Source organism: Medicago sativa, chromosome 6 (assembly GCF_051527215.1).
Source record: "Medicago sativa cultivar Bolivia chromosome 6, Bolivia_mono, whole genome shotgun sequence".
Taxonomy (NCBI): domain Eukaryota; kingdom Viridiplantae; phylum Streptophyta; class Magnoliopsida; order Fabales; family Fabaceae; genus Medicago; species Medicago sativa.
The window spans coordinates 43,867,783-43,883,050 of record NC_140754.1 but is presented as its reverse complement, the minus strand read 5'-3'; the positions used below and the strand labels follow the sequence as shown (position 1 = coordinate 43,883,050).

The 15,268-nt window shown below is 35.5% G+C and overlaps 1 protein-coding gene and 1 pseudogene across 1 annotated transcript; both read left to right on the top strand.

Moving 5' to 3' along the window:
- Positions 1 to 492: 492 nt before the first annotated feature.
- LOC146915344 (uncharacterized) lies at positions 493 to 4,754 on the top strand. Its single transcript, XM_085717759.1, has 9 exons — positions 493 to 627; positions 954 to 991; positions 2,127 to 2,389; positions 2,559 to 2,800; positions 2,886 to 3,092; positions 3,190 to 3,282; positions 3,390 to 3,491; positions 4,030 to 4,408; positions 4,508 to 4,754. Exons 3-9 carry the CDS (start codon positions 2,140 to 2,142, stop codon positions 4,525 to 4,527), a joined length of 1,293 nt encoding a protein of 430 aa, XP_085573885.1. The 5' UTR covers positions 493 to 627; positions 954 to 991; positions 2,127 to 2,139; the 3' UTR covers positions 4,528 to 4,754.
- Positions 4,755 to 7,800: 3,046 nt separating this feature from the next.
- LOC146915343 (uncharacterized) lies at positions 7,801 to 15,268 on the top strand (annotated as a pseudogene).

The following is a 15,268-nucleotide window of genomic DNA, read 5'->3' as shown; positions in this document are numbered from 1 at the left end:
TTTTAGGTGTTTATTTCAAGTGTACCAAATTTATTCCTAAGAATAACATTCCTTGGAATATAAAGATAAAAAATTTATTTTAAGGTATTTAGAAAAAAGATGTTTGGTTAACATTATAATATTCCAATGAACCTTAAAAATACGAAATATAATAGGTAATTACACATAATTTTATTCCCATCTCCATGGGACTTTATTCCCACCATTTTCTTTGGGAAAACTTTTCTATTCCCACGAACATTTTATACCCGGGAATAAAATTTAGTAAACTTGTAACAAACATAGGCTAGTAGCTCAATTGGTACACTACCAAAAAACCGGCTATTAGCCACGGTTATTTACCCACGGTACGGTGAACGTGGCTAACTTTTCATTTTGCCACGGGTGAAATTTTCATTTTCCACGGTCAAAGTTGTGGCTCAGTCAACAATCCCAATTCAGGTTTCCCCCTCTACTAAAATTGTCTCCGCGCCTATTTTTTTCATTCTCCCTCCTTCCTTTATTTTTTTTTTCATTTTATTTCCGTCAAAAACGTGAAACAGAGTGACAAAATTCATTTTCCCCCAAACATGAAACCCTAACCTCCTTCCACCTACTAAGCGGCCATCCATCCAGCAAGGAATCAAGGTGAATCATTTTTCTCTCTTCCTCTTACTTCCAGCCGAACCCTAACTTTAGTTTTCTCCAAATCTCAATTTTCTTACCTTTGTAATTTCCAATTTGTATTCATCTATCTCTTTTTAGCTATTTCAATTTTGATCTTCAATCTGTGTTCATCGTTTGGAGCATGAAATTTTTAGATTCTCTGTGTTTTTATTTCATTTCATTCCTTAACCCACTAACCCATTCTAACCCATTTCTAGGTTCTCTGTCTTTTTATTTGATTCTTTGATTTTTGCCCATGTTTCTTTTGATTTTAACTTGTTCTTTCTTTTTCATGTTTTTTAACACAGGTTATTAAATTTCTGGTTTCACTTTGATCTTGCTCAAGGTAAGGATTTCTTGTCTTTCTCTTGTTCGTTTAGTTTTTGTGATTATTCTTCTGTGAAAAGTTGTATTTAGCATTGGTGTTACTTCAGTTTATATTTTCTTCACAGAGAAGTTGGATTTGTATGACTTGAACTTATTATGTTCGATCGTTGCTGTTATTTGATGATTTAAACTTATTAGGTTTGATCTTTTTGTGTTATTCAATATTTTAAACTTAGATTTGAAACCCTTAAATTGTTGATGTTGTTTCTGAAGTAAAGGATAAACTATTACTTATTCTCAAATTGCGGCGTAGTCGAGTTTTACCCTTTGTTGGTTGTGTTATAATAAAGAGGGAAAGTTTTTTGGTTTGGTTGTGGTTGAGGAAAGTTCAGGGGACTGCACTGCATAACGTATTTAAGTTGCATTTTACTGTTGGACTGTCACAATGAATGTTCTCCTGCACTGCATAACTTATTTCTAAACTAAAACCAATGGAACAAAGTCCTTACATCAATTCTGAATTTTATATGAGACTTTTTGTTAGTGTAAATTTGAATTTCTTTATTTTATTTGAGGTATTTCGTGAATGTATTGTAAGTTGAATATGAAATAAGCTTCTTTGGTTTTGTAAATATGTTACAGCCTGCAATTTAAGAAGTTCTTACAAGCTGCACTTCTCATTTGTTTTGTATCCATAAATATGTCAAGCCTCTTTGGTTAAAATATTTGTGGATAACCGTAGTATTTGTGAACTCTGGTGATGTTATCATTAATCTATTGGTTTTTGTCAAGATTTTTAAGCCTCTTTGGTTTTATGTTAAGCCTCTTTGGTTGAAATATGTGTGGATAAAATGGTTCAGGGCAATTCTGCTGCGGTCTTTTCTGTTTTTGAGAGTGGTAGGTGTCAGTGTTTATTCATTTAGAGTGTTGATGCATACTTTGTTGTTGGTGTTTGGTCAGCCATGGGCCTTTCTTTCTGGCTTTTTTTTGTGCTGTATTAGTGGTAGGTAGCGATTAATCTTATGAACTTACTTCTTCAATTGTGGTTGATAATGTGCTTCATTTACTTTTAGTATTTATTCACAACTTTATACTTTTTTTTTTGTTGCTGAAATGAGTAATTCAAGACATGAATTGTAACCATGTATATGTAGGTATTGATTTGATATGGGTAGAAGACGCAAGAATACTTCAGGACACGAATTGTTAGAAAGGTTACAAGGACAAGAAAATCAAAATGACAGGGAGACTTTACAAGACCAGCCCCAACAAAATATCGACGATCAACTGGATGACCAATTTACCAATGTCGACATGACAGATAACTCAATTGAGAATGACATATTTGACTCTTCTTCATGCCCAAATGAAACAGTGCCGCAGCTAAAAGAGGAGCCCTTACTTGTCAAAGTTAGAGGTAAAAGTAACACTATTAAGTTTATCCTCTAATTAGTTGGTTACACGTAAAATGTACTATTAAGTTTATTCTCTAATTTGTTAGTTGCACTATTAAGTTTATTTACTTCACTTCATGTACATAATTTTAGATACTATTACCAATGAAATTACAATGTACATAATTTTAGATACTATTACCAATGAAATTACAATTCGAAGAATGGTAGCAAACCAAGTTTGGCATTTGGAAAAGACAAAGAAAGTTATGGTGGAGATCGGTGGTGACGGACCAGGCATTGATGATGGTTCAAATCTACTTGTGAGATATTTAGGTAAACTTGCTACAAAGTCAGCGTTCTGTCCTGTATCTATTGAAACATGGGATCTGATGCCAATCGAGAATGGTCGGGCACAATGGAAGTCTATCGAGGTTGTTATCTAAAATTACCATTACTTCAATTGTTTTATTGTATTTCTTGTTATTACTGATTGATTGATGAATATAATATTTAAAGGATCGTTTTGAATTTGATTATGCTGCTGGAATCAATTGGATATGGAGTGCACTAGGGGAAAGATGGAGAGCCTATAAATACAAGTTAAGGTGTGATCACTTTTATCCGAGGAAAAGTAAAGAAGAGATACTTGCTAATCGTCCTTCTAGTATTCCTCCTGTTCAATGGGCAACTTTTGTGAGTTACTATACTAGTGACAAAATGAAGGTATATATGTTCATTGTATATTTTTTAACAATATGTAAAAGATATTTATATTTTCACTTTGAAGGTATAAAATGACTAATATATTTAACAATTATAGAAAATAAGTGAGCAAAATACAAGAAACCGCAAGAAGCTGAAAGTTTCACATGCTGGAGGTAGTAAGAGCAATGCAAGAAGGGGTCGTCAGATGGTAAGTTGTTTAGAGCGTTTCTATATTACTTTATCATAGTAAAGTTTAAGTATGTTGTATTATATATGATAATTAATTGTTAACTTTTATTGTATTGATTTTATTAGGAGCTACGATTAAAACGACCGGTATGTCGCAGTGAGGTTATTTTGTCAACATTAATAAATAAGCACGGAAAATTTGTGAGTGACGAAGGAAAAGTTATTGCTGTAAGTAAATTGATTGCACTTCCTTTTCATTTTTCTATAATTTTGTTTTAGTTTAATGAATGTGTACTAAAGACTTAGATTAGACAGGACATAGATTCAAATATGTTGTTTGGAGATGTCAAATGTATTTTCAGCAAAATTTCCAAGTTCCCCTTGATCTTGTGTGTGAGGGCTTCAGTTTCAGTTATAGTTGAATTTGATAACGTGTTATGTTTATTTGGCCTATGTTAGTGTTTTGTCATCTCTGGGGTGGGTATTGGTGGAACATGTTGCTATGACACTAGCAGTTTTTTCATGTTTTTTTTTGGGTGGGCATTGGTTCTATATTTATTGTCTGGATACTATATAATTTGAATGAGTCATTGCTTTCTTTTCTATGTGACACTATTTAATTTAAGAGTAATGCTGAAATTGCATTATTTAATTATCAGAGCATATGAAATTGCATCTAGTTGGGTCGCGAGATATAACATCACTCTTAATGTATATAGCCTGCTATTTGGATATTTCATGGTAGCTAATTACCTGTTTTTAATAGGATAAGATATCAGAGAATTTGCTCAAAGATCAAGAGCGTGTTGCTACTTTAGGTGTTCCCTTAAAGATTAATGCTTATCCAGATGATGTTGTCGGAAAAGTGTATGGAGCTGAGCATTCAGGTCGAGTGCGTGGATTAGGTGTTGGTGTTTGCCCCTCTAAGGTATTTGGAACACGCAAGCATTTCTCTGAATTTGTTAATGTTGGTAGCTCTAGCCAAAATATTGAGGATTTGAAGAAGCAAGTACACACTTTAGGGGAAAAGTTAACTGGATATGAAGAGACTAAGGAGCAGCTTACACAAGCTCAAAGTCACTTGGCATTTCTCACCAATTTTTTGCAAGAAAAATTTGGAGATGAATTACCAAGTTTCAACCAAGGTATTTCTTCATAATAATCATATCTTGTGTTTCTGGTTTACATTATAATTAGCATTATACAATTGTTGATCTTTAATTAACCAATTCTTTACTTGACAGGTACCAGTTCTAGTAATTAAACCAATAAGGAACATGCTGTTTTTTGGACTACTAAATGAAGAACTCTGTTTGTGTTTTTAGCTTCAGTAGTGAAAGTGTTAGTATATTAGCTTTTGGCCTTGTTAGTATATTAGTCATGCTATAATATGTTAAGAATGTAATTTTGATTCCACTACATTTTATATGACTGCAACTTATATTTTGATCCCTACATATTGCTTTAAGAAATTGGCTCTTGACCTTGTTAGTTTAATGTCTACTTATATCCCAAGCAGTAGTATTGCTACTATTGTCTTTATATACTGTACTGCATTTTGGCTAGTATGCTGAAGCTGAAAAAATAACAATTATTTTTTTTTAAAAAAAAAAAAACCACTTTAGCCACGGTTAGGCCTGTGGCAAACTGTATGTCCAACAGACCTTCTTCATTTCTTTATCCACGAGTTAACCGTGGCTAGAAGAGCTCAAATCCGTAGCTAACACAAGGTTACCACGACAAAATTAGCCGTGGCTAACACATGGAATAGCCGTGGCTAAAGTTTAGCGACGCCCTTGTTTGCCACGGTTGTGGCTTGCGTGGTAACATTCCTTAACCACGGTTATACAATAGATTAGCCACGCTTTTGACCGTGGCTAATCACCGGTTTTCTGGTAGTGGTAGTGGGAATGGATTGAAGTAGTACTTATCCCCAGGTACTAGGTTCGATTCCTACGGAAGGCAAAAACACTACAAAGGGGGTAGTGATTAAGCTTGTGAGTATACAGTGAGCCAGCTCCTTCGCCGGGGGGTATTGTGCCAAGCTGGGACCCACCCGGGCTGTTACACTTTTGGAGTCATTCAGTACCATTAGTACCTTTAGTGTATTTTAGATTGGAGAGAATTATAAACGATAGATTAAAATAAATTATTTAGATGAGAGAGAATAATTGGAATCATCTCCTAAAACATCACTGCACATGACCATACTATGATTTCAACTCCCTACAAGCTATCAGATTAGTATGGCCATGATATTACTAAAGCTCACCACCAACTATTAGATAAAAACGACCACACCAACTCATACAACAAACGCATGAGATATTTAAGAAATGGGCTCTCTTAACAATCATAAAAGATGTTGAATTCTGCTCTTTACCCAAATGCTTTTGCTCACTCCTAAAGTAAAAGTCCAAAATGCCCCTACGCATGTTAAAATGCGCTAGTGTATTATGAGCTTATGTTAAGCCACGCTACGTGACTTAACATGCATTAGTGTATTATGCACGTGACTTAAGTCACGCACCACTTAGCACTAGCGCGAGTTAACTCACACTAGTTGACCGGTGAAGAACAAACGTTTTTCCAACTTTGGTCAGGTTTTCAACATTCAATCTACACGTTTTTTTTACCACTTTCACACTTTTTTTTGACCACATTTATGTTAGATACAACCTAGGTTCCCATTTCTACCTATAAATACCCCTCCATACTTCCCTAATTCCTCACACCATATCACTTTCTCCCCCTCCTCACTCTCTCCCTCTATTTCTCTTCTTTTTTTTTCTTTTCAATATTCTCTTTGGGGGCAAAAGTGATCAAACTTCGTCGGGGTAAAGTAGTGAGTAGCCGACTTGGGGAAGTGATCGACCCTTGGAATTATTTTAAATCTGCTTTTTTAACCGCAGAAACTTTTTACCGTGGGTAAAAAGAACTTCTTGGGGTAAAAAAAAACCAGATTTAAATTTAGGCCAAGGGTTGATGATGTATTTTACCCAAGAAGGCTGCTCACTATTTTACCCCACGAAGATTGATTACTTTTTACCCCAAAAAGGAGAAAATAAGTAGATTTAGTGAATTAGTTCACAATTATTTTATGAATAATTGTAATGTATGAATTATTAATAAAATGAGATATTGTTATATGCCTCAATTTTGTTCATTCCTTTTTATTTTATATTTGCTTTTATTTCCTAATGTTGTATTTAATAAATAAATATTAATTTAGTTCATTTACTTTTATTTATATTTGTATTTATTTAAACAATAATATCTAATCAATAATTCATAATAATGTTAACAAAATAATTTCAGAATAATGTTAATTTAAAAATTTAGAATAAAGTTTAGAAAATAATTTAGATTAATGTAAACAAAATAATTTAGAAGAATGTTAAGAAAATAATTTAGATTAATGTAAACAAAATAATTTAGAATAAAGTTAACAAAATAATTTAGAATAAACTTAAGAAAATAATTTAGATTAATGTAAACAAAATAATTCAGAATAAAGTTAATAAATTAATTTAGAATAAAGGCCTTAAATGTAACAAAAAAAAAATAAAGGCCTAATTGAAAATTATTTAATGCATAGGTTTTATATGCACTGAATTCAGTCAAAAAACTGTAAAAAAACGTGTAAAACTCAATAAAACCATGGTTGAATAACCGACCAAAGTCCAACAAACGTGTTCTTGAGTTGTGACCACCGGCCGAACTAGCGTGAGTTAAATCACATTAGGGTTAACCTGGGCGTGAGTTAACTCACGCTAGTGTAAATCCTGGGCATGAGTTAACTCACACTAGTGTTAATCCTGGGCTCAAGAACACGTTTTTTTGACTTTTTTCAATGCATTTTAATTGATTTTACACATTTTTGTTTAGTTTTTACACGTTTTTTGCCCTATTTATGGTAGATATAACCTATGTTACAATCTCCCCCTATAAATACACCTCTAATCTTCCCCAGTTATGGTTCTGTCTGGCTAATAACAGCACGCAAAATGACTTAATCACGCAGCGTGACTTAAGTCACGTTCATCTTATAACTAGCGTAAGTTAACTCACGCTACGTGAGTTAATATGAGTAGGGGCATTTTGGACTTTTACTTTGGGAGTGAGCAAAACCATTTGGGTGAAGAGCAGAATTCAAAGATGTTGCCAACCACATCTACAAATACACCATTCACTCAAGCGGTGAGGACAAAGTCACAAACAAATATATAGAAATATATGTAGGTATGATTCCCTAACATGCTTATTAGCTAATAAAGATGGTAATTTATCTCATTTATAGTAGAGAAGTCTGTTAGTTCTTACCTAGTTATTAGTTTTACATCAGTTACAGTACTTCAATAGTCTTACAACTTTGTATATAAATCAATATCAGCTCTCTATGTAAACCAGACTTTCACATAACAATAAAATGAGAATTACATCTCAATTCCTCTTTCTCTGATATTCAATATGGTATCAGATTAGCTCACTTCCGCTTTTCTTCCTTTCGGCGATTGCGTTTCTTCGCTGTTCATCTATGGAGATTCAACCTTTTGCTGATTTTGCCACAAACCCTACCAATCCCTATTACCTTCATCCTAACGAGAATCCATCTATTATACTTGTTACCCCTCTTCTTGATCACAAAAACTATCAGTCATGGTCTCGCTCAATGAAGGTAGCATTAATCTCCATGAACAAGTTGAAATTTGTTGATGGTACTCTTAATCTTCCAGCCGTGTCTGATCCTCTTTATGATCCGTGGATCCGTTGCAACAATATGGTACTTTCCTGGATCCAATGCTCTATTTCAGAAACCATCGCCAAGTCAATCATGTGGTGCGATCGTGCCGCGGTGGTCTGGAAGTGTTTGGAGCGGCGGTTCGCACACAGCGATATCTTTAGAATCGCTGACCTTCTCGAAGAAATTGCTCGCTATCAGCAAGGTACCTTAGATATCTCTTCTTATTTCACTCATTTGACAACACTTTGGGAAGAGTTGGAGAATTTTTGACCTCTCAAAGATTGTTCATGTGCTATTCCCTGCACCTGTGGTGCTGCATCTGATTTCAAGAGACACAAAGAACAAGACAAAGTCATCAAATACTTGAAAGGCTTGAATGAACAGTATGCAAGTGTTCGGTCTCAAATTATGCTTCTCGATCCTTTACCTGATATTGATCGATGCTTATCCTTGATTCTTCAACAAGAACGACATATGTTAATTTCTACTGTTACTGATAATTCTGTCGATCAACAGTCCTCTATTATGCAGGTTCAGCAAACTACTTCTAATTCTGGCAATAATTATTCGAGTTTCGCTTCTACTCACCACGGCGGTCGCGGCAGAGGCCGTGGAAGTCATTATGGAGGTCGTGGTTCTAATAATCGAACCTGCACTAATTGTGGTAGACGTAATCATCCTATTGACACATGTTTTGCCTTACATGACTATCCACCTGGTTATCAACATAAAAACTCTAAGTCAGTAAATGTTGCTGCTACTGCTTCTAATGCCCCATGATGACATGCTGTCATTACGTAATTTTTAGGACTTATTTTGACATTTTGATAGAGTTCTAAGCAACATTAAGTGTCCAGGAGCAGTTAAAAGCATCAAATATGGAAGAACTGGAAGAAGCCAATCGTACTGCGATTTGCTAATCGCAATACGATTTCTTGAAGTCAGAGAGCATGTTTTTTGAGGAGTTGGATCGCAATACGATCCATACCATCGTGATACGATTTCAAGAAGGGCTTTAAAGGAAATTAGGGTTCAAAGAGGCCATCGTGGTACGATTTCTAAATCGTGGTGCGATTTTGGGCGATCCAGAAGTTGCCTATTTAAGCTGAAGTCACTCTCAAACATAGGGATTACGATTTTGGAGAGCTAAAGTGCGATTTTAACACCCAGAAGGCTGCAGCGGAGAGGATTTCATCATCTCTAACCCAGTTTATGTATGTTTTAATTCTTTCATTGATTATGCTATTTGTAAACTCAATTATGAGTAGCTAAATCTCTTAGAGATTAGGTCGGAGATGAACCTATGTAACCCTAATTGATATTATGTTGCTGTGAAACTCTATTGTTTATTAATGAATTTCTAGTCTTTATTCAATTCAATTGTTCTTAATGCTTTTTATATCCTGATCAAATATAAACATGATTTTGTGAGATCGAATGACTACTGACCATAGCTTTCGACTTAGACCTAATTGAATTGTTCTAATAAACATGGTTAGTCTAGGAATGGATAATCGTTTGTTAGTGATATTAGGTTAACGTTCATAAAACCTTCAAGGATTATTAGACCACCTAAGGAATTAGGGGCTGTAGTTTAAGAAGAGGGTCCTAACTCAAGGGATTGATTAGGGCTAATTTGTTAACTATCGTGAAACTAGAAAATCATTAGTAACAATAGGTGCAGTAACCAATTAGGGGAAACATAGAGGATTCGAAGACCTGATCTCATCTCTCTCCATAATTTCTTAATCAAATCTTATTCTTTTACTTGATTTCATAAAATCAAACCCAATCTGCTGCCTAGTGGCAAACAAAAATAAACTTTTATACATCCTATTTTTATAACGCGATTGAATTATTGAAGTTAAAAACAGTCCTCTTGGGATCGATATTTTTACTACTTCGATAGTATTTGGTGCACTTGCCAGAGATCTATCAAGTTTTTGGCGCCGTTGCCGGGGAAACATAGAGGATTCGAAGACCTGATCTCATCTCTCTCCATAATTTCTTAATCAAATCTTATTCTTTTATTTGATTTCATAAAATCAAACCCAATCTGCTGCCTAGTGGCAAACAAAAATAAACTTTTATACATCCTATTTTTATAACGCGATTGAATTATTGAAGTTAAAAACAGTCCTCGTGGGATTGATATTTTTACTACTTCGATAGTATTTGGTGCACTTGCCAGAGATCTATCAAGTTTTTGGCGCCGTTGCCGGGGACTGTTGATTTATTTCAACAAGGCAATTACGTTATTATTTAGGATTTCTGTCTTTTATATTTTTGTATATATATATAAAAAAAAAATATTGTGCTCTTTGTTTTCTTCTCATTGTACTGTGCTACTGAAAAGTTTATCCAAGTTTTGCAGCTATGATACACAGGGTACTCCTCTATGACACAGAAGAGATTGCTAAGTTGCAGTATGAAAAATATATGCTATCTTTTAAGATCAAAATTTTGGACAACAAAATCTCGAGTTGTGGTCATTATGAGGCGAATCAACCAGGTAGTGATGGTGAAGGGAAGAAAGAGGTGATCAACATCGATTACAATACTCAACTTCAGAATATTTTAGATGATTTCTTGGTGTCAAATCAAGTTTTATTTGAAAAGTTTGATGTTCAGTGTGGTGATCTTGTTGAGAAAGCACATGAGTCTCAGAGGAAGCTGGTTCAGATGGAGATTGAGTGTCATAAGGTTGTGGTGGAAGAAAATCCAAAAGTGAGGAATGCTGACTTTTTCCCGAAGTCTGAACAAACAGGGGTTAAGGAAATCACTCGTGTGCAAATGGATGCATGTCCTTCTCTACGGTGGGAGAGCTTAAACTCTAAAGGTTTAACGGTGAGATCATGGGAGCATCCACTTCTTTGCTACAAATTCATGGAATTCCTACCAAACAAGAGGAAGAAGAAAGATGATGTGTTCATTCTGACATATTTGCCACCCTAACAGTGGTTGAAGCGTCAAGCTCAATGACGTAAAAGAAAGCGCTTGGTGGGAGGCAACCCACTATTTATTTTTCAGGTATGATTTTATTGCTTTCAAATACAAAAACACAAAAATATTTTTCTTTTCTTTTTTAATATGAAGCAGGAAAGTTTTAAAAAAAATTGTTCAAGTATACCTCCTGCCAAGAAAATCATGCAAGGTACTGATGTCTTGCGTGATTCTATCCTCAAAAGTTTTTCTGAAATCAAAAGGAACTCAGGCATTTTTCAAGAAAACAAAAATTTTGGCCTGAGGAAGCAAAACATGCTCCCTGTTTGACCAAAATCGCGTCGCGCCTGTATATGGCCGCAATGCGATTTTTACAAGCAAAGAACCAAACTCCCTGTTTTGAGGAAATCGCGGCACGCCTGATATTAGCCGCGGCGCGATTTTCCTCCTCAGCCTATAAAAACCTCACTGTTCATCATCATTTTTCATTCCATTCTTCCTACTATTCTCTACCAAAACATTCCCTAAACTTCCCATTCACGAATTTCTTCCATCTTCATCTACTTTATCACTTCCTAAACATCATCAAACCACAATCCAACCACAAATTCATCAATCCAAACCATTATCATTCACAGACCTTCACAATTTTCCCAAACTTCACAAAACTTTCCTTTCACCATCTTCCTTAACCACAAATGGCCCCCAACCCACGAAACACCCGCTCAAAGAAAGCCACCAACCCCAAGCCATCCACAAGCAAAGCCAAACGCCCTCGTGCCGCATCCGAACCACCCGAAAACGCCATTCATTTCATCAATGACCAAGCCCTTAATGAATGGCTGAATGTTCAACCGCCGGAGGAGTGTTGGGTTGAGAAACTGAGGAGAGAGAGATTTGGTATGACGGAGACTTCGGACCAGCTATGGGTGAACCGTCCTAGGTTCTCAGCTGCGTTTGCTGCGGAGGCTCAATTGCATATGGGTCCGATTAGTGGGTCTTATGAGAGGTTTGGAGGCTCCCGTGAGCGCATGGAGCAATATTTTACACATCAAGAAGAGTATGGGCTGCGCATGAGGAGGGAAATCACTGATGATTTCAATACCACCGAGCAAGATCAAGGGGATGGCATCTTTGAAGGATTGAGGACACCGGGGGCTGGACACTCGGATGATGATGTGAACATGGGCTGATCTACTGATGGATTAGCATTTTCTGCTTTGTATTTTAATTTCAGTTATTTTTCTTTTGATGTATTTTCTTTTTAATGTCGAAGTCCATTGAACTTATTTCCCTATTGTAATTGCTCCTGCACTTGTTTATTATTAATGAATTTGTTTTGTTTCATGTGACCTATTCCAGTTTAGTAACAGTTGTTTGATGAAACGGTATTCCAAAAGTTCTAAAGGAGGGGTGACTTGATTCAAAGGCGAAGTGTACGGCGTTGCTAGGTAGTCACATACTCCCAGAAATCTCAGCCATAAGGTTCATTGCCAAATTTGTTTTTCAATTTACTTATATTTAGATTAGTTTTCCATGCAACTACATTTCTAGAACTTGCATTGTTTCTCTATTATTGATTGGTCTTTGTCAATTACACAACTGAGGCAAAAGTGCTTGGTCCTGTGAGCCTTTTTGAAGCCTACCCTGTTTTAAATTGTTAAATTTATCCTTTCTTAACCAATTTTGAGCCGGTAGGATTAGAACTTTTTGTTCGGTGACAAACTACATTACAAACCTAGAGACTTTTAGGATTTGCCCCTTAATGTATTTTCTGAGTTAAGGCATTGTAGAATGTTGCTAAAGATTAAGTTTGGGGTTGCTATTGGAATTTGCAACCAACTAAGTTTGGGGTGGGGGTACTAGAGAATAAGAGAACAAAAATGAAAGAAATATGAAATTGTCATGCAAAATATACACAAAAATGGTGTATGAAAAAAAAATGAAAATGAATGATGAAAAAGGGACAAAACATTGAAAATCCGAGTAACTTCAAACTCGATTGTTCCTAAATGTTAAAAATATTCTCTAGTACCTTTACATTGATTGTTATTCCAAAAGGGTGAATGAATGATGGATTGAAATTTTGTGCTTTAACTTCCGTAGGAATGCCTAACTCAAATTTTGTGTAGCCTACTTATCCAAATATATCCCACCTTTCACCTAAGCCCCGTTATAACCCTAAAGACCTCAAAAGTGTGTAATGATATTGACTTTGATTGATATTTAGAAACTTTTCAAGCGTATGGTAATATGTAGACCTGCATGTCGACTGGTAGAACCCTGTTTCAATTTGATGCGAGGAGTTGTGAATTGGTGGATGCGAACAAGTCAAACTAGCTCATCTTTAGCTAGAAGGAGAATGAACTTTTGGGTACTATCGTTTTGTCAGGTAACTGTTATTTTACTGTCGTTTGTCACTGTTGCAAGCAAATTCCTTGAGGACAAGGAATGGTTTAAGTTTGGGGTTGTGATGACATGCTGTCATTACGTAATTTTTAGGACTTATTTTGACATTTTGATAGAGTTCTAAGCAACATTAAGTGTCCAGGAGCAGTTAAAAGCATCAAATATGGAAGAACTGGAAGAAGCCAATCGTACTGCGATTTGCTAATCGCAATACGATTTCTTGAAGTCAGAGAGCATGTTTTTTGAGGAGTTGGATCGCAATACGATCCATACCATCGTGATACGATTTCAAGAAGGGCTTTAAAGGAAATTAGGGTTCAAAGAGGCCATCGTGGTATGATTTCTAAATCGTGGTGCGATTTTGGGCGATCCAGAAGTTGCCTATTTAAGCTGAAGTCACTCTCAAACATAGGGATTACGATTTTGGAGAGCTAAAGTGCGATTTTAACACCCAGAAGGCTGCAGCGGAGAGGATTTCATCATCTCTAACCCAGTTTATGTATGTTTTAATTCTTTCATTGATTATGCTATTTGTAAACTCAATTATGAGTAGCTAAATCTCTTAGAGATTAGGTCGGAGATGAACCTATGTAACCCTAATTGATATTATGTTGCTGTGAAACTCTATTGTTTATTAATGAATTTCTAGTCTTTATTCAATTCAATTGTTCTTAATGCTTTTTATATCCTGATCAAATATAAACATGATTTTGTGAGATCGAATGACTACTGACCAAAGCTTTCGACTTAGACCTAATTGAATTGTTCTAATAAACATGGTTAGTCTAGGAATGGATAATCGTTTGTTAGTGATATTAGGTTAACGTTCATAAAACCTTCAAGGATTATTAGACCACCTAAGGAATTAGGGGCTGTAGTTTAAGAAGAGGGTCCTAACTCAAGGGATTGATTAGGGCTAATTTGTTAACTATCGTGAAACTAGAAAATCATTAGTAACAATAGGTGCAGTAACCAATTAGGGGAAACATAGAGGATTCGAAGACCTGATCTCATCTCTCTCCATAATTTCTTAATCAAATCTTATTCTTTTACTTGATTTCATAAAATCAAACCCAATCTGCTGCCTAGTGGCAAACAAAAATAAACTTTTATACATCCTATTTTTATAACGCGATTGAATTATTGAAGTTAAAAACAGTCCTCGTGGGATCGATATTTTTACTACTTCGATAGTATTTGGTGCACTTGCCAGAGATCTATCACCCCACAAAGAGAAAGCCACGCCAATCCCACTCCAGCTACTATCAATACCATTCAAGAGAAGTATGATCAGATTTTACAGCTTCTACAACATTCAACATTACAAGCTTCATCAACACCCTCGAATCCTAGTCCCAATCAACTTTCTGTCAACTCTGTTATATCTAAACCTGCAGCTTTAAGTTCATCCTCTTCTCCCACTTTTGGTAAGATCTCTGACCACTGGGTTGTAGATTCTGGTGCCACTGACCAAATCACACATTCCTTACATAACTTTGTCTCTTATCACACAATTTCTCCTGTGTTTATGTCCTTACCTAATGGCCATAAAACCATTGCCACAATTTCTGGTACCGTGCAACTTTCTCCATCCCTTATTCTACATGATGTTTATTACATCCCTAATTTCCATGTTAATTTGATCTCTGTCACCCAGCTTTTAGACACCACAATTTATGATGTCTTCTTCACCATTAATGGTTGTTTTATTTTGCAGATTTCAACCCGGACAATGATTGGTGCAGCTGAGAGATTTGGAGGACTGTTTGTGTTGAAAAAGGTTTCAACACAAACACTCTTTCAATACATAAATGTATTAATGGTTCTAGTTCTGGTCTTTCTTGTAACTCTGTCTCTCAAGCACTCAGTGACACCGCACAAACCTCTTCCATTTGGCACACTAGACTAG

Excerpts from the sequence above, each read along its gene's own strand:
- LOC146915344 (XM_085717759.1), top strand. The coding sequence starts at position 2,140 with ATGGGTAGAAGACGCAAGAATACTTCAGGACACGAATTGTTAGAAAGG. Across the intron at positions 2,801-2,885 it reads CACAATGGAAGTCTATCGAG|GATCGTTTTGAATTTGATTA; the intron begins GTTGTTATCTAA and ends TAATATTTAAAG. Across the intron at positions 3,283-3,389 it reads CAAGAAGGGGTCGTCAGATG|GAGCTACGATTAAAACGACC; the intron begins GTAAGTTGTTTA and ends TGATTTTATTAG.